At 39.7% G+C, this 26,616-nt stretch overlaps 1 protein-coding gene across 1 annotated transcript in view; it reads left to right on the top strand.

Annotated features, from left to right (window-relative positions):
• tenm1 (teneurin transmembrane protein 1) overlaps window positions 1-26,616 on the top strand; it is a 214,038-nt gene that overhangs the window by 54,151 nt on the left and 133,271 nt on the right. Inside the window, exon 3 of the mRNA XM_036523629.1 lies at window positions 3,800-4,060. Coding sequence (XP_036379522.1) covers window positions 3,800-4,060 — 261 coding nt within the window. The remainder of the gene's footprint in view (window positions 1-3,799; window positions 4,061-26,616) is intronic.

Below are 26,616 nucleotides of genomic sequence, written 5' to 3'. Positions count from 1 at the left end.
AGATGTGGGGAAACAATACCGGGAACCCAAATTAAACAGCACATCAAAGGACCTGCACTAGCAACTATTTTATATCACAAGGGGAATGGAGTGAATGTAGGTTCGAGACACACTCAGTTTATTTTGAGTTCCTTGGCCTTGACATTGAGTAGCTTTGCAAGTCTTTCTTTGCAACTTAAGCAAGCGCCTTTTTTCCCAAGTCCAATATATTTTTGTGAATGTCAGTGATTAGTGAGCAATGTCATGTAAGATACGGATACAAGTACCCTATTGTTATATTGAACACTTTTTTAACTTCAAATCCCAGAGAAAAATAAAGACTTTGGCTGTATTTTTATGCACCTGAAATAGATATGTTGCAAAGATTACCTGAAAGGTCTATAAGATAAATCCCAGAAATTAGGATTCAAAATCCAAATATGGTTCACATCCCAGAAAACACTTCTGTCCTTCCTTTAAGAATGTAGGCAATTATGTCTGAAACAGAACATAAAATTATAATTTCATCATCTTTAATGTTTACCTAATAAAGTGTGAATAGCCAGAATTAATAGACAAATGTTTAATAATAAATACAGAATTACTCCAAGCAGTGCAATTGTCACTTAAGTAATTTAGCACAAATAGAAAAAAGCTCCAAGGGAAATGTTTAGTTAATTCAGTAACCTTGAAAAAATGTAAAATACCTACAGCTGTAAAATACAAATCACCACAAAACCATTTGAGCAGGTGTAGCAGAGTATCCAGCAGGTTTTTTTAAATATTAAAGCCTATTTACATATCAATCTGATCTTGATAGCTGTCGTACCGCATATATTTATCATAGGCCTTGAATCCTGTATTGAATTTATGTGAGATGTATTTGTGGAAATTGAAAGCATTAAAGTGGTTTCTGTGCTGCTAAAGGTATACTGTATGCACATATTGTCCTTCACAATCTGATCCCCCGGCCTTCAGAACATAACCCTGGAAAGGCTCTGAGGTTTACAGTATCCCACGATGCATCTCTTCTCAAGGGCCAGCAGCTGATGAGCTGTCACCCATCCCAGTCAGTGCAACAGAAGCATTCCTGTTCTCTCCTAATTAATCCCAACCTTCATTGGAACGGTGAGAGTACTGATCTCATTATTCACTGCACTTTTCCCACACCCTGCTGTGCTTAACCATGATTCCCCATTCAGATTCCAATAATGCCAACAAAGCTGGGATTCAGACTTCTAAGCTAGAATCAAGTCTCTGATGACTGGGGCCACTGAGCTGCTAATTTCTACAGGTGCTTATTGACTTGACCACCAAGGGGGACGCAAGATGTGTCCTTAACCCTGTCCTTTCCGCAGAAGCCTCCCAGACTGTAAGCCCTTCCCCAGATACAATCCAACCATTGTGCTCATTGTCCTGAACATTAAGGAGGGAATTAAGGGAACACTAACTTTTTTTTTGACCTAGCACATTTTTTGTCATTTTCAATTTATGGCGTCTTGCCATTGTCCAAAAAGAGGCACTGGCCTGAATTCCTTACTGAGAGTTAAGGACAAAGCACAACTGTGGACAGACTGAACCACAGCCTGTCTCTGCTCAGTTAAAGCCAGAGAATCTTAAGAGATTACTTCTCTGTTAATTACCATTCATTGGTCTTCACTGCTGGGTGGGAAGTCTCACATGGTTTAGCATGAATTAATCACAATGCTTAAGAATTTGAATGAATTTTTGGATCATACAAGGGTGAATTTGATTTCAGTGTGCTCCTCGTTCGAAGGTAATTAGCACCCGCAATCTTGACGGTTGGCAGTCGTGGCGATGTTGCACACATCTCTGCACAGCAGCAGGACCCACTGGAAAGCGCAGAGATGGCTCCCCGTTTTCACATTAATGCACTGGAGCAGGGACTGTGCATATCTGCATCGTCTGCCACCAGCTGTCTGTGAAGTGATGAAATATGACAGCAAAAGGGGAGCTGGAGCGATGATTCCTTGTGTGGCTCATTTTATGGGAAAAAAAATGGAGATCTGACTATTAGAAGCTGTTTTTTTTTTTTTGCCCACGTACATCAGAAGTTCTGAGCTGTGAGCTAAACATCCCCACAGGGGGAATGTAAGTGAGCAATGAAATATATATGACTTTGTAAACTTCACACAAACCCTAACATGCCGTCTTTGAAAGCTTTAAGGTGTAACCCTTGCTACTCTAGATCAATCCAGGAGTCAGAGAGAACAACGCCACTTCTCTTCTATTTATACCTGCGGTGTGGTTTGCAAAGGAAGGCTTGAAAGGTGATACATTGGTTTCATCAAAATGTTTAATATATTTTATGAATCAGTCAATAAAGAAGGAGGAAATTACAGCCTTCCTGCCGGCAGTCTCAGGTGACTTAAGATACCACACTGAGTCAGACATCAGTTCCTCTCCTGCTTGCAATGTGAGCTATAATGAATTAATTTCTATTATCAAGGAGATATTGATCATGCTGTGTCACTCACTGCACCATCAATTATACCTTTCTGTAATGCTACTTTCTAAGGCTTCCTCTGTATTATTAGCTTTGTGAATCTTGAAGCAGCATAATAAATCGAACAGCGCTACACCTGCGGTTGATAGGGAAAAGACAATGAATTTAAACCAAATTGGTCTCATTTTATCCAGTCTCTGCAGATCAGACATATGGGTTTTACTACTGTGAGCCTGCTGTTTATGAGGCCTTCGAGTTCTGAAATGCTATATTAAATCCAATTGTGAATTGATGAAATTGGTGAAAAACAACTGGCACACGTTTCCAAATTTCTGATCAACCACATCATTCATATGGGATTTCTCCCATCTCTGTAAGGAAGCAACTTAAGGATGTGGAAAAATATGTTTGTATGTCTGTAAAAAAATGGACTCACTCAGAACAGTATTTGCTTTATCTGATGTATGCATATGTTTTTTTATACACAAGTTGGAGTACACTGCTGGTTAAACGATTAAACAAACTACACTGGTTATGCTCCATGTGCAGTTTGTTTAATCATATGAGTTGTTCAGGACTTATATTTTGTGGTGTATATTGCTGATTGCTTACTGTTTTGTTGATGCCAGCATTCAATACATATTTCCAAGAAAATGTCTAAACAAATGTTTTGTTTGACAAACAGACAGAAAAGAGGGAGTAGAACACTTTCATTTTGTTGATATCATCATTGTTTAGACAGGATTGACACCTGTTTTCCAAAGTGAAATGCTAATTATATACAGTAACCAGTTTTCATATTCCGGTCCACCTGTTCTAATTTGCATGCAAATTTATGGAACAGTGGTGTACAGAGGAGGAAAAGAAAAAGCAAGTGCATGGAAATGTTTGATTTTACTCATGCCCTCAAGGTCGAATTGCATGCTTTGGAGGGATGCACCTGCACACTTGTTGTGAGAGGGGAGATACTGATATTTGGACCTATAAATTTGTGTCATGTGGCAACATTAACCTTCCCACCATCACATTAAGGTGAACTAAGAGTTTTGGAAATACATACATTCTTGCATACGGACATTAATCCAATCCAATATACAGATGAACCTGAGAAGACAAGTACAAGAACCTTGCACTTGAAAGACTTGTCTTTGATTGGACAAATGGACAAATTTGACTGTGTCTTCAGATGGATAAATGTTTGCTTGACCAATCCTCTCACAGCATTAAGAGGCAAGCAGCCAGAAGCACTAAGCACCCTCTCCCCGGGCGTTTGATTGCCGTTGTTCATGCCACATGCGGGCAGACACAAAAGCAACAAGACTTTTTTTCTTCTTTTCTCCTCTCTGCCCACAGAGCTGGAATTCTGTGAGACACCACAGATGGTGCGCCCCAGCTACCAGGTGGACCTGCGATCGGGGCCCCAGCACAGCTACCCGATGGGGATGGGCTCGGATGTAGACACAGAGACAGAGGGCGGCCCCTCACCCGACCACGCCCTTCGCCTGTGGATGCGCGAGATCAAGTCGGAGCACAGCTCCTGTCTGTCCAGCCGGGCCAACTCCATGCTGTCCCTCACCGATACTGAACAGGAGAGGAAGTCTGATGGGGAGAACGGTAAGAACTGCTGTCATAGCAGAAATGTGTGCATACGTGTGTGTGTGTGTTGGAGTGGGAGCTGAACGTTCTTGACGAGGGCCTTTGTTTTTTTCTTTACATGTCGTCTACACCTATACTGATCAGCACTTGAGCTCTCATCTTGTCTTATGATTCTTAGGATTAGAGGCGGAACATTTTGGAGAAACATTTGACAGTAATGCGATCTCACTGCCGTGAGGGGATACAGATAACAGGCAAGCCAGTAGCTACAGCTATTAGCAGATTTTTGTTTTGATGGTCAAGGTGAGAGGGACGTTTCCTCCGTTGAAGTGCCAAGTCTGTAGTTATGCAGTAGAAAGCCTTAGAGAGGTCCTGTGGCTTTGCCCGCAGTACATGCAGCACGTGTGCTCTGAAAGCCTCTGGCCTACCCTTTATTTACAACATCAAAAAGAGACTTTGATTCAAGAAAGAATGATATACAAGGCTGAGCTTGACCCCTTTCTAATGACTGCAAGAGAGATGCCGTTCAGGGTTTGTGGAGATTACCACAGAGACCGTCTGGGTGATGCGGCGCACCTGACAGCATATAGTGTGGGGGGGGGGCGGGGGGGGGGGGGGGGGGGGGGCGAGGTGCAGAGGGTATTCCACAGAGCACAGGAACGGTGCTCATCCCAGCAAGGTCCCGATGATAATGCAGATAATAAATAGAAAGGGAGAGGGAGCTCGTCCCATTGATCCTGCCGAGCAACTGTAATTTATATGCCGAGGATAGGCGCAGTGCTTGGATTCACAACATGCATATCTCTCGCATGGAAGGCCGCAGGAAAGGGCAAGAGAACCGGAACGAGATGAAGTTCGTTTGCGGCGGGTTACCTCGCCAGGGTCACGCCTAATGAGAGGCCTCATCGGACGCGCCGTCGCACCTCTGCCAGTGTCAAGCCGCATGCAGAGGAGGCAATAACGGTCAGAGCGGCCCAGCAGGACACTGCCACGGTAACGAGCATGCCGCCAGTCGGGAGAGGGCATGTAGCAAAGAGCAACATGCAGCCTGTCTGTTGGCCATCTACTGAATCAGTCTATAGGGCTGTCTGAAAGTCTGAAAACCCACAGTGTGATGAACTCAGTGTAGATCCCCTTCTTACTGAAGGTCAAAGTGAGTAATTCACACACATAATATGCACACATAAAACTGGAATCTTCTCTGGAGAGGGTTTGACTTTGTTTATCGGGGATTAGTGGTGTTCAACGGGAGGATCTTGAGAACCAGGGCATGCTTAATTTCTTTTTTCACAGTTTATTTATGAAGCTGTCCATGGTACATAAAGGTTGCGCCATGTATTTAGTGTCCTAGAGCCGTTGCCTCTCGCATGCAAATATGCACATATCTAAACCAGATGTGGCATGCATTATTAATGTCTGATGATCTTTTTTTTTAATCAGCACAACAAAGTCTCAGAGGCTGTTGTGCTTTCACCTACTGAACAGCAGGCATTGTCACTCTCACAGAAAATGTCAGGTTAAAAAAAGAAAAATCAAAAGGAAAGATCCCAGTGAAAGTGGAATTATGCATTTTAAGTCGCCATATTTTCTTTTTTTTCCTTTTGTCTTCAAAGAGCCCCTGCAAAAGCTGCCTCAAAAAGTGGCAGGATCGCTTTCGCTCATGTCTGAGTGCGGATAGACACATCAATTTACAATATCTGTTTGGTTAAAAAATATGTTCTGTGGAGACAAGGGAGGTCCTGGTCTTTTTTTTCTCTTCTCCCTGAAATCTGCTGATGGCGATGGACCGACAAACTAATGGAATCAACAACACACTGGTTGGCTGGTTTGAACCCACATGGCCGGGATGTGGACGTGAATTGCAATTTTAATGAACAGCTGCGCGCAGGGAGGTTCAGACATAGTTTACCTCTCCTCCCCACGCAATGTCTCAAATAACTCCAACAACAGGCATGCGCCACTCCTCCATCTCCTCTTTTTGGGTCAATAAAGACACTTAACATTGTTCCCATGGATACGGCATCAGTGAAAGAGCATGAGAGGAATGCGGGGTGCTGCTCTCAAAATATAAACGATGACATGATGCAATGAGCACCCAAAGATATTTGTCATTATAGAGAAAGCAGAATTGAAATATGCTTGTTTTGCATTTGGGCTCTTGTTTCTTGGATCGTGAGATTACATGACAGAAAGAAGTGAAGTTGTTGCGAATATACAAGATGAGCAATACTATCTCAAGGTATATACATACGAGATGTCAGGATTAGTCATAAATACATGATTAATGAATGCCATCCCTTTGCCTTTTGGGAGGATACCTTATATTACATGTAACATGTGCTCCTTCTCTTTAAGTTGGGAGTTTTTTTTGCTTATAGATTAGTAGGCAGGACAGAACTTTGGCAATTATGAGTGTTGCATCCACAGACACACTCATGTTGCCTTGATTTAATGGGCCCAAATTAAAACGAATGGCCTGGCAATCCAGGATGAGAAGCAGTTCAGACAGATGCAGTTGTTCTATTAATCTTTGAAATCTTATATCTTATATCTGAATCTTATATAAGCTGAAAATGTTCATGACTTAGTAAGAGTGCCTATGAGGGTAAGGCACACAAACAAATGCTTGTATGACATTTTCTCTCCTTGGTATTTTTTTATTTATTTTATGATGAAAGACTATTGTTAATATTATGGAAAATACTGCTGACATTTACAGTAAAAAAAGAAAATGCTCAATCGAACAACATTCACTTTCATTAAACGGCAAATATCACGTCTACAGAATGTCAAATCTTTTATGCCTCAATTGTTTTAATTTTCCTGAATTGGATTTGGCATTGGGGAAATTGTCGACAACAGCCCTTGAAAAAGCGCAAATATGTTTCTGTTGCAGAACCTGTGCATTGTTCTGAATATTTTGCTGTTTTCATTGTCAGTCAACAGCATTATGGCATCCTCTTTGTTTCCCCCTTGATATAGCTGTAGTTGTGAATTGCTATAAGAGATTAAATTCAGACTGTATTGCTGTAAGTGTCTATTCTGATCACTGTGTGGGTGGTATACTGCTCTGAGCTATGCTTGACTGATGGTTGATGGATCCAAAATGGAACCATCATGAATTTCTTTGTAGTATGCTGATAGGAATAAAGGGACATAAAAGGCAAATATGTTCATTGTCAGTCAGTGAGCTATTTGATGAATCAGGCTTACCTGTGCATCTGAGCATTTCTGTTTGGAGGGGAAAGAACCATCACAGGTGCATTAAGTCTCACAGTTGGGCACCATTCAAATTCCATGTGAGGCTTTTTGCTTTACTGTGGGAGATACTATGAGAGATACTGTCATTTGAATGACAGGTGAGATTACCTCTTGGGGTGCATGGGTGAGGGCCATCTCATGGTGCGTGATCACATCACTTCAATGATTTTTTAATTTGTTTTTCAGGAAGAAAATATTTACCACCATTTTCAATTTCATTGGCTCACAACTGACATGATATGGGCCAGATACAAACATTATTGTACTCAAGCTTAAAGTTAATCACAAGCTAGTTGTCAATAACCCCTCAAAGCGTTAAATCTTAGTGTAAAAGGCTGAAGACTGGTATAGTACAGACTGGGTTTGAATTTCATTAGGTGCCTCTTTGATGACTTTACCATCTGACTCCACCTCTGTCCAGTTCTAATGAGTTTACATGATATAATTAGGAATGTACTATTAGTCCTACTGGCATGCTGTGAAAAAGAAGGTATCTTCCATTGCAAATATTTTGAAATTTCAGTCACTCATTCAAAATACTGCATACTGATTTAAGACTAAATGTTTTTTTATTTTCCATTTATACCTACATGTACTCCATAAACTCAAAATCTGAATGTGAAATATAACTGTAGTGAATCACAGTGACTTTGAATTACCTTTATTCCAATTTAATATTATTCAGATATCGTAATAAATATACAGTCTTTATTTTGAATAACAATAGCATTACCGCAATACACAGCCTTACACAGTAACATCAGTGTTTTTTTTTTATTTATTTTGCAATTCCGCAGATACTCAGTTCATGTAAAGTAGCTAGCTACCTTGGGTGATGTGGATTAACCAAAGCAGCAAGAGATCGCCACTGCTGGCGTTTTTATTGTGAAATTGTAAACTAAACCATGTTTCTGTGACGTTATGCTAGGGCTATGTTAGAGCAGTAGCATAAACTTATGTAGTCAGTTTTTGAGTGTGTGTGTGTGTATGTTTGTTTGTTTGTTTGTTATACACATATGTGATGGGACCAGAGGAGAGGCACAGGTTTGTTCAATAAAATGGTCCAAACACAAGGCAATACGAAAAGTACCATAGGACTTTTATTTTGACAGATATGAACTGCCCACAGCAATGGCACTAAACAAAGTAAAAAAAGAAAACATATCCTAATATTTGGAGCCTACTGGCACCTCCCTGAGCCCTTCTGTATTGCTGGCCAGCTACGTCGGTTCCCAGTGCAGAAAACAAATCTGAGTTAGCAGGCAAAAAGGTAATGAAAACACAATCCAGGATCAAACACCAATGCAGTTTCTCATAGACAATTATTCAGCGCATGGATTCAATTATCAGCTCAGTCAAAACACTATTCACTCACTCACTCACTCACTCATTCAGTCACTCACTCACGCACTCCACACTTGTCCCTAAACTGTACTTCACATCCATTGAGAGATCCTTTAATAAGGGAACTCTCCCCTGGCTTATTAAAGAGGAACCTTCATAAGCCAAGGGAGAGTGCATTGACAACAGCTGTGTGGCTGCAGGCTGGCTGGAAGATTCCCTGCAGGTCAGGGAAGGCACATAGCACCCTTCCACCACCACTGCCTCTGTATCTCTCTCTCTCTCTCTCTATATATATATATATATATATCTATATATATATATATATATATATACATATATATATATATATATATATATAAGAATAAGAAATATCCCGAAATCCCGAAGGAAATTTGAGGGTCACAGCTGCACCGTCCGGCACACATCAAAACAACAAAGAATAAATTGAATAAAATAAATAAGAGGTATATAATACAACAAATAGAAAGAAGTTTGTGCAATTATGCCTTGAGTTATCGTGCAAGTTATCGTGCATGTGCTATGATTATATACATAGTATAAAATGAATTATGAAGCAAGAATAAACAAGGGTAAGGTTATTGCTATTCTACAGTATGAAGTGCAGTAGAAAACAGTTATTGTTGTACAATATGCAAAACAATGATAACTGTATAGTGCAAATCCTGAGCAGATGGCTAGAGAACAGTTATTGTCCCATGTGCAACGATTATGTGTGGGGGGGGCAGCACAGGGCATCAGGTGCCAGTCAATCCCATGTTGCAGCGGAAAGGGGATGAGTTGTAGAGTTTGATGGATGCAGGCAGAAAAGACCTTCTGTGCCCCTCAGTGGAGCATTTTGGGGAGATCAGCCTGCCACTGAAGGTGCTCTTCATCTTCACAAGCCCGTCATGGAGAGGATGGGAGGTGTTGTTTAGGATGCTCACCAGCTTGTTAAGCATCCTTCTCTCTGCCAGCGCCCCTAGTAAGTCCAGCTCAATTCCACCACCTATGACAGAGCTGGCTTTCCTGACGAGCTTGTTCAGTTTGTTAGCGTCCCCAGCTTTCGGACCACACCCCCAGTACACCACCGCGTAAAAGATGGCACTGGAAACCACAGACTGGTAGAACATCTGCAGCATCTTGTTGCAGACATTGAAGGATCGTAGTCTCCACAGGAAGTAAAGCCGACTCTGGCCCTTATATATTTATGTATATATATATATATATATATATATATATATATATATATAGAGAGAGAGAGAGAGAGAAGGACACAAAGATATGCCGTGAAGGTTAAAATTTATTGACTGATGTTAGTCAGACTGGACCTATGGATGCATGTTTGTGTTATGACACAATTACAATCAAAAATGATAATTTTAGGTGTGATTTGTATTTTTATGCATAAATACTACATAATCCAAAATGGCAGAAAACCGGACGTGGTTGACCTTGTGTTTAAATAAAAGAAAAAAAAAAAACTTTTTGAGGTCATATTAGAATTTCCGTTCATTGACTATTTATTGAAGATTTAACGACTCAGTGTCCTTCTGGTGAAAAATCACAAAACCCAGAATCACAACCGTGCTATTTGGCCCATACCCGCTTACTATTGCGTGAAGTTTAATGGCTATCTGACCTGGAATTTTTCTCCCAAAAAGTCATACAAAATACAAATTACTTCTAGTTTTGTTGCCCCTTTTTCAAATAGCACCAACAGCAACTGTATAATAACTGTAAGATTATGTTTTTATTATATTTTTTATAATATATAATATTATATTAATAATAATATATATTATATTTTCTTGTATGGAGTGGATGGCAGTAGAATAATGACTGTTTTATTTTTTATTGTTATGTTTATTGGGTGTTATTTCAGATGCACTAATCATTTTCAATACCAGTCAACTAAGGCTTATGTGCACCAGTGCTGTCAGGTATAGGGTCACATTAAATATTTATGCATCCGCCCTTAACATGTCAAAAATATATATTTGAATTTCTCTGTCGGATCTATTTTTCATCCCAACCATGTCCCTTTAAATAGAGCTGACATTATTGTGAGTAATTGGGAAAAAAATAAAGTTTTTCCCCTCTTGAATGTGAAATCTTCATCAGCTACTTCAGACTATGTATATACTGATCATGCATTAAAACCATGGACTCACAGTCTTTAACACAAAGTGCATTTCTTTAAAAATTCAACTCACTTTGTATGAGAGGACAGAATGTTGTGCAGTTTCAGATTATATCTTGCAGGCAGTGTAGTGAGGGTGTTTGTCACTTGTGGTTGCAAAGTGCTTTCTGCATTTGTTTTAGGTGATAATTGTCTTTCCTTGAACTAAAATAGCACACCAGATCTGTCTAATCAATCTCAAAACAAGGAGCAATAACAATACCTCATATGTCATATGTACAGTTTCTTATTGGAAATGTGCACTATACACTTGAACACAATTATTCTATCCACCTCTTTTGATTCTAATCAGATTGAGTCCACAGAGACCATATCAGGAACTAGTGAATGCTTGTGAACACCTTCGTATTTGTTGCATCTGGTAGCAAAACCACTGACGAAATTTAAACAACGCAGTAGTGAAATAGTGATTTTGTAACCATACCATATAGCAGACATTAAAAGTCACTTTCTGTGTCGAAGATTGCTATGTTTGCACTGTACCATAAAGCAATATTTAACAACGTTGGTCTCAGCCTACAATCAATTACATATCAGTGAGAGTTTGCAAGCTATCAGTTGCATAGAAAAAAAGACATTAATGGGTCAAGAGCTGCAAGAAAAAGAAAAAGTATTTTGACAGTTTTTGTATATTTTTTTTTTAGTGTCATTAGAAACACCGGCAGCTCCACAAAGCTCAGAGGGTTTGTTTAAATGACCATGCTCTGTTTTCATTTGTTCAATAGCTTGGCAGCTCCAAATTAAATACCTACAAAATGAAATAGAGAAAATAAAAGTTCCTCGCAAATCAATACCTTGTTGGTTGCAAAGTGTGAAATTGTGACAGATTATATATGGATGTGTGCCTGGACACTTTCCCGAACACGAGAGGACCTCGGGAGTAAATCACTTTCCAAGCATAGACACAAGTGGACTAATGCACTATTCATCAGCACTCTTTTTCCCTGCAACTTTTATCTTTCAGCGGATTTCTTCCTAACAGCGAATTTTTGAGTTTGTTGGTTTTGCCCCACTGCTTTCTAGATTCACACATTGCGGTTGCAAAGTCTGCACATGACTTTTAATGCATTTTTTTGATAAAGGTGCTGTTGTAAACCACTATATTCAACATTGCGCATAGTGACTGCCACATTGTAATAATCTTTCTGCAATGGTAGTTGAAAACAGTAAATTAAATTATTGCTTCCTGATTTTGCATTCTTTATCCTCTCTGTTCACGTTTTGGCATTAAGTAACCCAATTAGCTGAAAGTGCTTGTCTTAAGTGATCTTAAGGCCAGTTTAAGCTGTTGAGCACTATGCATTTTTCTCGAGTAGCATCTGCCTGGTTTCATCGGGCTCTGCTCTGTATAGTAAATCACCTTGAAATAATTGATTATGTTATACTTATAGCTTTCCAAACCCTTTACTTACAAGGTAGATGGTTATATAAATGCCATGCACCCATGTCACACCCACTAATGATGATTGGCAGTCTGAGCAAGTCTGTTTTCATTTGCTGAAAATGTGGTCACCTATTTTTTTCTAGTCTAATTGTGAACTTCTGTGATCATATTTGAAAATACTCATTAAGCTTAAGTGACAGTCTCTACATTAAATTATATTTGTTCTAATTCCAGCATCTGTTCCCTGAGATCTATTCTAAGTATGCTGTCACTGATTTTCAAACACAGTTTACACAATCCTTGAAAGTGCAGCATATCACACTGACAAAGCAGATCCTATTGTATACAGGACCGATATCAAAATGAACCAAACTTTTGAGTCATATTAATATATGATAAAAGCATTCGAAATTCCGTAATGCACTTGGGTCAGTCCAAAGTGTTATGCAGTGACAGATGATTGTGAATAGTCCCAAAGGTGAATTACATTGAACAGATGATCCTATAGGTGTTTGAAAGTGTTGTAATGTTTTTCACGGGACCTCCAGAAAACTGTATTTGTGCAGAATCCAGGCAGTTTTTCCAAGGCTGGTGAGTGCCAAGGTACCCCAGGCACTCGGGCCATGAAATTACCATTCTACTCATTAGCGGCGAGCCAACCCCCCTTAGCACTGACTGCAGAAGTGATCTGAACATAACCGACTTTGGGGTAAATTGAGATTTTAATGGAACTTGCCTCTCAAAAGCATATGCAAGGCCTTTAACTATTTCCTTTATTGTTGAATCGTAATGGATTCTATGCAAAACGGTACACAACAGATTCAATAATACTTCACTAATTCTTATCCATTTAGATATTTTGTAGAAGTAAGAAAACATTTCACAAACTAATCAGTGAATATAATCTAAATGTAATTTCTTTGTTGTTTATTTTTATCCTGCTGTAATGTTATAGTGGGTGTATTTAAACTTCCATTATATTGCATTACATGATGTGTACTACTATATGTCATCCAAAAAAAAAAGTCCCATAAAACAGGGGCTATTCTGAAGAAAGTCGTGTGAGATTAAACCTTGGACAGAGAGGTCCCAGACGGCTACAGAAATGCATCTGGCTTTTAGCTCCTAAAGCACAGCCCTCAGTGAGTTATCGATCATTCCATTTCTCATGTTGGAGAGTCTTTAGTCAGACTGGTAGCACTCTGCCTCCCTTGGCAATTCGATGGAAATAAAAGACGACGATCTGGTTGACACTCGTCTGCACTCTGGGCCTGGGGAAAAGGGCCAGGAGGATGTATGGATAAGTGGAGACTCTTGGGGTGATTGCGTTCCTCATACAAAAAAACTCAGTGCTGCTGCACACATTAGGTGTAATTCCTGCAGCGGTAAAGCGCACACACTTAATGGGCAGGTCCTCAGCTAAAAGCCATCTTCCTGTCTTCATATGGCAAAATAAAGAATCCATACACGTAAGGCACTCATCCCTCTGCCCTGTCATAAATATCTAATTTATATGAATTATGCTTGATGAAATCCGTACTCAAGCTGCAGGGGGGTAAAAAAATGAAAATACAAGTTATCTCCCAAAACTTTCCGTCGTGTAATTTGATATAAGTATTACAGGTGACAAGTCTTAATTTAAAATTTATAACAAGGCGGTATTATTTGTTCAATTTGTTTTCCCTCCCTGTTCTATTTTATGTTTGAAAATTGGCAAGAAGGAAAATGAGAAAAAGATAACCTGAGCTCGGCGGAGGCTCAATAAGATGGTTCTATTAATGATTAATATTTCAGGGGACCGCGCACGGCAAGGCTGATACTGTCTGATGAATTCATATGTTTGAATTCACTTCATCGGTTTAATCTAAAGTGTCGACATCTGAGGAGTGTTCTTCCCCTCTGCGCTCTCAAAGAGGGGGCGGCAGCGTGCCCTGAGAAGCACAAACCCTCAAAGGGAGAACGGATCGTGCAGGCTGGTAACTGGTTGAAATCAATCATTAAAAAAAAAAAGTATGAAACTTAAGTTGGAAAAGCTGCATTAGACTAATCAACTCAGGGGAGAAATTACCATATACTGTCCTGTAGCAGTACCTTACACTGATCTGTCTTTGAGTTTGCAAAGTAATCATGGGAAGAAGTAATTCGGCTTCAACATAGTGTCACCCGAAGGTAAATAGTTACTGTTGCTATGTTCCTTGATCTTTGCTTCCCCCGTATGTTTTAAATTGCAAATCGTTTTCCCTTAATTTGTATCAGCAACTTCAGAGAAGGTGACATTTGCTGGTTTCTGTACTTGCACGGTGCTAATCTGAAAAAGTTTGTATGTGGAATCAGACAAATGCATGATTTTACATATGAGTTCCACAAACTGTTGGCATAGCAGCCAATGTACGCCACCTAGCAGTGACAGTCTTATTTCCACCAGTTTGCCTGATGTTAATAGGCTGTGTGCATGAAACATTCCACTGTGCAATTACAATCTACTATAAAATCTAATCATATGTCCAAAGGTATACTCCCTTTAGCAATGAAAACATGATTAGATGTATTATAGTAGATTATAAACAACTATTTAACTGAATGAATTTGGGCAACCTAACAATGACACTTCTCACCTCTTTTTCACACTTACTTTATTGCCACAGTCCGTAGATAAGTAGCTGTGGCCGTGAAGCACCTCGTGGTATACACTGCTAAGCTCTGTTACTGCTATCCTGTCTTCCCCTGGTGAACCTTTTTTTGTCATAAAAGTTAAAATGACTAGATTTTTTGCGTTTGCTTAATACAAAACTCTGGTGCTTCTTTGTTATTGCATGATTTCCAGGGCTGTTTTTCCTTCACATTTAACTGAAATTTTGGCTGGACACAAAACACAGGCCGCGGAGAACGGGTCTCCTTGGGTGGGCCTTACCCATTCAGAAAAGTTTTTCAGCCTTCTTCAGCCTCTTTTCGGCCAGTCTGAGTTGTAGCCTACGTTGTGAATCGTTTTTTCTTTAACGCTGGTGGCTCGTCCAATTTTGTTTTGTCATCCTCCTTGTCCTTCTCTCCCCTCATTTCACAAAACCGACAAAATAAATAGAAAGTTAGAAAACCTCTACTACCTCTAGCTAGCAACTGACAGTGGGGTCGTGGATGTGGATGCGCGCGGCAGACCGACAGCCCGGCCAGTTGCTAGGCAATAAAGTAAGCTTTCATATGTCTGCGACCAATCAAATAAAAGTATAGACATGTCCAATCGATGCTGTGTTTTACCCATTTTTACCCGTTTACGGGCACAAGATTGGATGTATAAACGTAGCTAGGGAGAAAACAGAATATCAGTAGAAGGAAACCAAATGAGGTTTTATTTGAAACTATGAAATTCAAAATTATTACATTTTCGCAAAAAAACGGGACAATTTGTGTTATGCTTCCTTTGTAAAAAATCTATTTAATGTAGAAAGGGACAGCAGCAGACAAAGGAGTCCAGAGTGAGTGCAGCTGCGTCAGGACAAGTATTAAGAGAGGCAATAGGGAGTCCTACAACTGTTAACATAGTATATTTTCAAATATGTGTCCTGGTTTTTCACAAATCAAAGGTGGCAACCCTACACACAATATTTTGTGTTCTTAAAATGTTTTTAAAAACAATTTTAAAAATCATTTAAACCATGACTAAATGTCCCCATGTAAGGTGTTTTCTTCTTTTTCCTTTCTTTCATCTTAAAATGAAAAAAAGAAACAAACTGAATCAGCATCCCAAAGGAAGCATAACTGAGAGACATGGCCACCATCCATTTGAATGTAATCTAAGACCTTCTCAACTGTGTATGTTTGAATTTTTTGAGAATAATGTCTATTTGCCAATAAAATAATGTAGTGTTAATGTAAATAGTGCTTCATACAATGACTGCTTTGCAAGTAAAAAAAAAAAAAAAAAGTAAATAAAAAAACAAATATTTATGGTGGTAGATTTGACTGAGCAGTGAGATCTTACTGAAGGGTATGTCATGTTCTTGACTCAGAACACTCAGACAAGGTCATTAATTCTCACTTGTCTTCTTTTGTCATAATGCATCATTGTCTACTCCAACACCTCATCTTCATTAATTTCATCTTTCATTGTTTTCTTCAAAGTGACTCTTACATTTTTGAGATACATATCCAAAGGTAAATATTCAAATTCTGTTTCTAATATTCTGTCAAGACTATTCCCTTGTTTGAATTCAATGACTGTGGAGTCCATGGCCGTTACATTACAGATTCACAGAATCCACTTGTTTACCTCTTGGTCTCATGCTCTTTACTTCAAAGCATGATAGAACTTTTATTTGTCTTTTAACTGAAAGTTACCTTAGCTCCTACAACCCAAAGCAACAATTAGTGGCTCAATAACTTGGTCGTCTTTGAATAAGCTTCCCATTTATTTTGACACTTTCGATGTGTTGAATACATTATCAGTAAATGTAAAATTGGCTCCGGTTTAGTGGCATAAAGTCTGCCTATATTTTGCATCACCAAGAAGTAGTGTTGCTTACTTCAGGAAGAGCTCCACTTCATCGCCATTCAATATTGCAGTCATTCAGGATGTAGAAACCTGAAACCAGAAATGTGGGTCTTACATGGGTGTTCAGTCAGACATCAGTAAACAACATGACTGTATACAGCAAAGACATAATCACCACGTATTAATAGCTGCAGAGTATTCATCTGAGCTCAGCTGACCATGTAGATGACAAAACCAAATTCAATGATTATGGAAAGCTGTTTCTCTTTTTATGTCTAATATAACTGAAATATGAACTAATTTATCATTACCAGTATATATAAATGTATATGCCTCACTCATTGGATATCAGCTCTCCTGCTGTTCAGAGATTGTTAATGGAGACATCTACTGAGCATGAGAGACTGACTTCATGAGTAGTTCATTTAATTTACACAGGTGTTAGATACATGTCTTCCATTTTGAAAGAATAAATTCACATACTTATTTGAGGCTTACTCTTACTACTTACTTATTATTTATTATAGGTCATAGATCATCAACTGTTTGTGTTTACATTACTCAGATGTTCACCTGATTGTCTCTTGCAATTTCCCTAATGTAGGAAAACTTTCTAAAGACTTGGCGAGTTGCTATTCTTATTTCATTGGCTAGTCTTTTTTTTTCAAACAAATGTGTAATTTTCTTGAGATTTGTTTCAAAAACAATAGTCGTTTCACAACATGTTAGTCATATTTCATATTTTAGTTATCAAATATAATTTTAGTGTAAACAGCTGAAATGCAGTGCAGCTCATTTCAGACATGCATAGCATCTTTGAAGCTACATATAGAGAATGCTTTGGGGGAGTTAGAAACCAAATGGATATTCATTGTTCTTGCATTAGAGAAGGGGGATGGAATGTTGATGTCACAGCAAGACATTCATGTGGAAGGAAATGGAGACTCTCTCTCCGTGAAACAAGTTCCTTGATCTGTGGTATGAAATCCTACTGAACCATAAGGCAAAGACCGATCGATAAATTTTAGATTTTTGGTAAGGTTACCCTTTCAGTATAAAGGCTTTGTCTTAGTGCTTAAGGGACTTTGTATTTCACCCACAGAGCTCAAGCTCTCATCATAGGTTGAAGGGCACAGTAGTCTGGTCCTGGTTCAGTGCTCAGCATTAACCCTCATTATCTGTGAAACCTGGTTGAACCGGACCTCATTGTGAAGCCATCATTAATTGGCTACTATGGAAAGGTGCTGTTAACTCACTGGTTGAGTCAGATTGAAATGTCTGTCCATTACTCATGATTAGAGGGTGAGCCCTCCTTACATGTCAGGGATGGCGGTTGCACGCCCGGGGAGGTTGCCAGACACTCTGTGTCCTTAATAGGGCCATCAAATCTGATAGCATAAGTCAAATCAGGACAGATTACTGTTTGACAGATTACAGAATGACCATTAATGAAATTAAACAGAAACTGTGATTAAAATATAGCTCTTGTTGGTGCTAACTAACAAATAACTACATGTACTGATCCTGATATTGTAAAAATACTATGATCAATTTTACAACTTATCAGTTTAACAGTCTACTGCACCTAATTGGAGGCAGCTATTATGGATTTTAGGATTTTTTTTTTTTTTTTTTAGAAAAACTTAGAGCTGTTTAAATGTTCACTTTGCATTTAGTCATTCCATTATTTAAATACTAATGGGTCACCTTGCCACTCAAATGTCCGTCAGGGTTTCCTCTCCAGATGTGTCCACGCCTGCTCCTCTGCGCACTCAGCAACTGCCATCATCCCTGGCTCCATCCGCACACACACTGGCACCCCGAGCTTGAACGCCATCAGTCCACAGCCGAGAAATGAAACAAATTGTTTATTATTCTGCGGAATCACTGTGTCATTCTTGCGATCGGTTGGAGAGGGAATTTACATCAGACCGAAGCAAGTGTTGCATCAGACCCCGGCTTCGTTTGCTGTAGATTAGAGGCATCAGAGCTGAAAGGAGTGGGGGGGGGCGGCGGTTGGGGCTGGCAGCCTGGTGATGCCGAACGTGATTAATGCGAAAGGCGACTGCAGTGAAAAATGTCTCAAATATGCCAGCTTCTGCAGCTGTATGTCGTCAACGTTGACATCTTATGACTGACAGTGCTGTGAAAATAGCAGTTGATGAACATCTCTTGTGGAATAAGATGTATTGGGGGAAAAAAGAATTGTAAGGTCAACGCTGACTTGTTCTCTCTTCTGACTGTTTGAACAATTGTGTAGAAATATAATTACTTGCTATAACTAGGCAACGTTTCATTATCAATATCAAATTTCAATAAATCAAAAAGTCATTGACTAAATGTCAGTGACACCCAATATAATAACAGCAAAACTAAGTGCACATTTTGTACAGTGATAAAACTCTTAATTTTACGGAATATACCGATTACGGATTATATACATATATATATATAATCATGACCAGAAAACTTAAACAAGTTGTTCAAGGAGCAAGTTAACTTTTTCATTTCCTCTGGGGCACTAAGATTAGAAGCCTCCATCTTCTTATGGAGGATTAGACTAATTAAAATCATTGGGGATATGAGTAAATTTCAGATTACTAGTCTTTATTTGGGTGCGATAAACTTTTTTCTGTTTTCACGTCAAGATAGACTATTAAGTGTATCTGTAGTGGAAGTACTGTTCAGTCATCATTCCCTATTTTAATTTTTCCTGTATACAAGACAGAAACATCAATTCATTCAAACAAATTTAATTAGCAGAAAGCAGAGTGTTGTCTTTGCTCTCTTCACTATTGTTTATGACTGCTGTTGACTGTAATTGAAACACTACCTTGTTTTGCTTTTGTGCTAGTTTAACCTACACAACCTATTTTCTTCTCACTTCTTCTAAATTGAGACACTGATGGGATGAGCTTGAAAATTAGGAGAGCAAGAATGGTGAACGTAGTACCACTGCCAGATGGAAAGAGGCTTGGAATGGTGCAATGCAATCCAAAAAAACTCACTTGGACAGTGGACGTGAGACTTTGTACAGAGGAAAACAACAAAGGAAGTGGCGAATGATCAGTCCAAGAAAAGAAAAAGCAGGATCTCTAATAAAATAAATAAACACACCAAGCTGAGTTTCTTTAAACGAGATGCCAGCTGCAACTCAAAAATACAAAAAAGTCACAAATAAACTTTACAATAACCACCTGGCCCAATTATCTGAGCTGAGCAGTCAGAAAGAAATAAACCCTCTAAAGAGCAAAAAGAGAACGATCCCCTGAGGACATTCTCTTGGCAGATCATGGTGTAACCCTTTAACTCCGCCCATCAGAAGATTCCAAAAGCGCATTCCCCAGGTAAACAAATCAAAACATAATACTTCCTAATTGCACAACAAGTCACTGAAGAGTAGAACATAAATTAACAGATGGACATAATTCCCTATTATGATTCAGGGAAATTTAGTTTCTGTATGCAGTTCAGAAGTTATTATGTGATTGCTTGAGACAGTCCTCCTCTCAGACAGTGGTTTCACCCAAAGGCAGGAGAGGATGTACAGAGGGACCATTGTTCTAATTATATCTCTCCTCACCCCTGCCTTCACTCTAAGTTAGCACCAGGCTTCAATTAACCTTGTTAAGGGCATCCCCAGCACAGCAAACACACAAATAACTGAACATGTCTGCATGATAGCGAACAATTGGTGCACATTCGATAGGAACATGCACCATTTCATAACCAACAAAATGGTCAAATTCAATCACAGGATTTCTCAGATGGTAGGTGAAAAAGTAAAAAAAAAAAAAAAGATTGACACCTGGTGTAGTGAGCAAGGACCATTGGAGGGTGTCATTGTTAGCTTGAGTTGTCGCAAAGATTGCATTTATTGTGAATTGAAACAGAGTACTGAAGCTAAATACCTTTATGAGTAGCACATGATTGATCACAGGATGATAGAAACAGATTGAAGCTGGACCAGATTGTCCAGTTAAGTATCAGTACTGATCGCATGCCAGAAAAAGGTGAGGAAATGAAGCCATGCGTTTATCTTTTAAATGCATGGTTTGAGTATATTGCATATCAGATGCATGCATGTTGACTATCTTCTATTCTGTAGTTTTCAAACCAAAGCATATACATTTCAACCTTACAACTGCATTTTAGAATTTAGAAAAAGGGAAGGTGTCACATTTTGTATGCCATAGGTGCCTTTAGCAATGTGTGTCACATTTGGAACTGTCAGATTTCAGAAGAAATATCACGCTGTTTTCATTAGAAGTCAGTCTTTCATCTCACCTGGTGGAGCTTTTTTGTGCTTTGAACTATCTTCTTCTCAGCTCATCAAGTATTTGGGCTCTGTAACCACCGAGAGCTATTGGGGTGCAGTTAAGTGCTACCTCAGTGAGGGAGTGCTGGGGTGTTGGGGACAGGACTCTTAAGTCTGACAGGTATGTGTTGGCAGGGAGGCCAGCCCTGCTATCTGCTAATGATGTTGCCCCCTCTGTCTATGTAGAGCCTTACCTATAGAAGAGTCTGTCCATGGCTGCTTTGTTCCAGTACTGGCCCATCGGCCTGCTTATTAATGATCTAGGCTGGCCGCGGCAGTCCCCTGACAGCAACCTGTTTGTTCGTAGGCTGTTAATTGACATGTGTTCAGACTGCTCTGCCATCAGCTCCCCGCCGGAGAAGTGTGAGGGGGTGACACTGTCGCCAGCGAAGGCCAGCGGTAAATGGGGATTAAGTCTTACAAAAAGGTGTAGGCTTTGTCTGATCCTGGCCGCCAGCCAGGAAGGCCCAACAGCTTTTTGCTTTCTGGTAATGGAGAGGAACAAAACATCACGTCGGATGAAAAAAAAAAAAGAGAAGAAACATAATGTGTTCCTTCATTTATGAGGACAATGGAGAAGGCCTTGTTTTCAGACCATCATTTCATTTCATTTGCTTTAGGATGCATGAAGTTCAGGATGCGTTTGCTTTTATCAATGCAATTTTGTTTGTTTATTTTCATGGTAGTATTTCAGAGAGGGAGGAAAAAAAATTGAGAAATGTTAATCTTTAACCAAGATGGGTTTCACAGTCACTGAATCAGCAGACCCTTTGAGTATGCAGTGAAATATAAAGTATGAGTTATTTCAATCGATCATTGTGTAGATTTAAATAAAACACAAGCAAAAACTGAATCTTTTGAGACATCTTTTTGTACAGCATGAACCCCAGGGAAGTAGTCCTTGTTTCTACTTGTCTTGGACAATGGTTTTGACAGTATTCTTAAGGCCTGCTCTTCTTATCATTCTATCTTAAGCATATATATATATATATAATTTATAGCACCCATTTAAAAGTGCTCATTTTTAGGCAGTGCTGTCACACTGATCGAGTGCAAATGTCAGTATTGCAAAGAGAGATAGGATGTATGGAAATTCAGCAGTCATATTTTCTGGATTTGTTTTTTTCTCCTTATTGATTGAGCTATACGGCTTTGCAGTGCTGAGCTATTGTCAGTGTAAGCATGTTTTCAGAAATGCTCTGAATCTATAGCGCAGTTTTAGGTTTGATGACTTGACTGAAGGTGAAAAAAGCCCATTTAGTGTGAAAAAGATGACTTTGGAAAAGAGCCAATGTAAGGTGTCTTGTGGTAAAAGGTTGCAAACTGAGAGCTCCCTGCTTCTGTCTCTGTCACCTCTGTGGTCTGATCTCTCTTCATGTCTTCCTCCTGGACCCAACTCCCATTGTCAGCTTTATCCTCGAGCCCTGCTCTTCACCTACCCCTCCATTCACTACTGTCCCCTCCAATCACAGCGCCATTCAGTTATCATCCCCCTCTCCTCACTCAATCAGTTACCTCTTCTCTTGCTCACCTGAAACCCTCTTTCCCCCCTCTCAGCGCTTGCCCAAACTCGCATCTCCCTTCTGCCCGCCGGTGGCTCTCCTCCACGCTCGGCTCCACAAGGGCAGAGCTCCTGTCTCGCTGAATTGAAATGGAACGGGTCCAGATCCGCTCTGTCTGGCATGATTGTGTCTCCCTGCCCTCGGTCTTGGCTCCTGGTGCACTCTTCGTCTTAACGCCCATATTAGCAATCTGTCATCTGCTTCTTTCCCAGCCCACGGCCTCAAAATCTCCACACAGTGATGTTTGTACACTTGATACTCCTCTCCCCATTTGTCAGCCAAACACATTTAGTCCTTGTTTTACTGCCTTTCTCTGGCTATCCTTCCATCAACCAATATCTAGCAATGGAAGAATGAGCTTCCTGAGCCCCAAATAGAGTTGAGCTGTCATTTTTTTTTTGTTTGTTTTTATCAGTTACATCCCGATTTGAACCAATCACAGTGTTTCACTGTGGAAAGCAAATGCTTGATTGATTGGAAAAGGTCAGTGATTGACAGCAGCCCCACCCATTGTGGGCCTTGTGAAGCCTCACTCTACCATAGCAGTTCATGTTAAGTGAGACCAGCAGTGCCCCATACAGGACTTGCATAAATCCCGTCTTTCACTGCTCAGATCCTTCCTGTTTTTTTGTCCTTTGTCATGGCTCCATCCATTGCCAACCAAAAGCCTCTTTCTAGCACCGTCATATTTGCTCATTAGCTACATCTGTCTTCTGGTAAAAGCATTAAAGTGACTCAGCGACATATAAATCAGCAATGATGTTAAGGTGTTAACAGACTAAAACAGCATCCTGGTAGCTGCAGGCTCATACAGTGCATGTACTTCATTTATTGCATTTAAATTGAGATGTCACCTTAATGACCAGAGTAATCAATATCCTATTCTCCATTAGCATCATTGAGAGATATTAAAAGGGCTGCTCTGAATTCAACCTGCATTTATAACGGATGCTTGGCGTAGCTCAACTTTCTATGGTTGCCTCAGACTTGGGAGGGAATTTAATTACGAGATACATCAGCATTTTCATTTGAATCTGACAGCAACCAGACGTAATTGTATTAAATATACAGACTTGCCTCATGAATATTTAGTTATGATGGCTCACCAGATCATAAATGCATCCATTTGATTTTCATTGGATTCTGAATGAAGTGTCGAATTTCAGATACAGCTGGGACAAGAAAGATACATTTAAGAAAGCACAGCTCCTTAGCAGACTGGTAATGTAACTTCTGAGGAAAAAAAGAAGCTTTTTTTAAGCCCTCCCTAACTCGCCATTTGAAGGTCTAGATTAATATTCTTCCAAGTATCCGTACACAGGAAAAGGAATCGGCCTCATCTGTAGTAATAATCAATATCTTTGTCTGGAAGACTTTTTGGACGGCAGTTTGCATTAGGATCACTTTTACACACTGTTGTGTATTCTTAGCTTGGTGACAGCCCTGTACTGTCTGCACAGGAAGCACTGCGATCTAAGCAGTGGCAATGCAGTTCACAGGAACAAAGTGTATGCTCTGTCTTATCACAAATTGGAGGGACCCCCTGAGGAGGAGACACCCTTTCAAAAGCTGCTGTGTCTGCAATCTCTTGCTCCACAGGAGCGCTTAATTCGCGAGTTAATTTTGTTTAATTAGATCAGTATATCACCTCCTCAATCTTACCTGAAAGGTAGGTGTTACCTTTTCCAAAAGGAGGAAAGAGAGACGCTCCTGCCTTTCAAATTAATTTTGGATCAACTACGTATTTGAGCTACACTGCAAAGTATACTTTGGAAATTCTCTCTCGTCCGTGCAGTTCTTTCTGCATTTTTTTATGTACTGATTTTGATTTTACATCAAATGTTCAGAAAAAAAATCTAGTATTTGTGAAAAGCTGCAGTCATGTGCGACAGCCCCCCCGCCCCCGCCCAAAATACAAATAGGTCCCCTCCCCCAGCAGATGCTTAACCCCATGGACTGTCCCCAAAACACAAAGCAACACCTGTTTCATTTGTTTGGTCAACAATACCCGTCCAATGACAGAATAACATTTTCTTACGAAGCCTCTGCCTTAATCCGCCAAAGTCAAACATCTATTTGCAGTGCCCTCAAATTCCATTATGATTTCAGTAATAGAATGGCAGCGGCGGGCTCTTATCTGTGTGAAATGTCAAGAATGATAATGGATTGACCCCAGCCGGAATGCTTAATGTTACACGCCCGGGCATCCTGTCACACTCCACATTTTTCCAGGTGTCTGACTGGATCTTTGAGGTTGCTCACCTACCTGTTATTTTTTTCATCAGTATTTAGTGGATCTGATTCTAAAGTGACACGTTTTCAGTTTTCCAGCTGAATGCTGATATGTTCTTCCCACCGTATAATTTATGTTTTTCTTTATTGCAAGATATAGAAATAACAGTGGCATCGTAAATGAGCCATGAATATGCTATAATGTAGTTGTCATGAATAAGTAAAACATTTAAAGAATACTTTAAAAAAACTAATTTGTCATGCTTCTGAAAGACTTAAAATAGCAATATCTGCATGCAGAGCCCAGGAAGTGGAGGGTTTGGATGATGATGGTTCAAGGAAACTGGCCAGTAACGCTAAACCAATATCCTTGTGCAACAGTCCTCACAGTTTTGTGGGGGCCAAATGTTTAATGAAATGTTTTTTTGCTCCATGAATGAGTCAACATCAACATTTTACATCCATTCCCTTGTTTTGGATAATGTGTTTTCCTCTGATTCATCGCAGTTTAACATATGGAGGACTTTGCTTGCCTTTGAAGGTGATGTCATTGTGAATTTTGACCTTTGTGTTAATGACATGATTTTCAATCATGTAGAGCCCTCTAGCCAACGTTGCGCTGTCCTGCTGATGGCAGCAGGTATCAGGAAGTCCTCCTGAGACGGAAAAAAGCAATACATTCTTTTTATAATTGTTGTGCTGGTGAGCATCATGGCATTAAAATGATGAATGTGGAGTTTCAGAATTTCCCTCTGGCATTCCCAAAACACAGATATTAAGGAACAGAAACACAATTATAACATCTCAAACAGGGGTATGGCTCATTACTCCAAAGTCTTTACGGACCTAGAAGCACATCCCAAGTAAAAGAAAATGTCGCTGATGCATGAATCATGCCGCATTGTGATTTAACCTAAAACGTTGCCCTGGACTACTCCTTAAATATTGACTCAAGCCAAGACATTTCAAAGTCAGGCGTGCACAGGAGCTCCTAAAATGATATGTGCTCCTGCTACGAACAAATACTCAGTGGTGTCACAGGCAGACGACCTGAAGAGCTGAATAGGAAATCCACACAATAAGTGCCCTCGGTGCGCTTTAAGTCATGCTTATCACAAAGCGCACACTAACCGCCACGAGAATTAGCCTCCCTCCCTTGTTATTGTGCTGTCAGGAATACAAATGGTGACCCATCTCAATAAAGTGGATACGCTGACATGATGTATGGAAGTTCTAATAGCTAAATATACCGCACTTGAATTGGTTTGTGCAGGATAAGAGGCGAGAGCCGGGAAAATCCATAAGACCCAGCATCATCAGTCTGATTCTACGGTATACAGACCTCTATTCAATCCAGGTGAAACACACATTTTCCTTCGCTTTGTGTGACCAATTCAAGTTAGTGTTACTTTTTTCACTTGTACAACATAACACGCATTATGGTCACTGCAATATGACGAATAAAAATATGTGCTTAAATTCATTACAAGACAACAGGACAAAGCACGTTCAAAGCAGTTTGAATAGAAGCTGTGATGAATGTGGAATGCAAAGAGAACAGTGTTGTGGAGGTGTATTCATGGCATGATAATGCTTTCAGTACAACAGATTGCCATTCTTAGTTTTTCAGTCTTGCTTTGCTGAGAATTGGTCCTAAACGTATAACGGCAAAGTAAAACCTGTTGTGTCCGCTTGTGTTAGCCACAAACATTGTCAGCAAGATTGATTTTTTTAATTTTTCAGAATTACTCCGTCTCGATTTTGCCTGCTCTTAAAATGTCATCTTA

This window comes from Megalops cyprinoides, chromosome 3 (assembly GCF_013368585.1).
Source record: "Megalops cyprinoides isolate fMegCyp1 chromosome 3, fMegCyp1.pri, whole genome shotgun sequence".
Classification (NCBI taxonomy): domain Eukaryota; kingdom Metazoa; phylum Chordata; class Actinopteri; order Elopiformes; family Megalopidae; genus Megalops; species Megalops cyprinoides.
The sequence above is the reverse complement of the archived record's forward strand: the minus strand, read 5'-3'. Positions and strand labels throughout refer to the sequence as shown.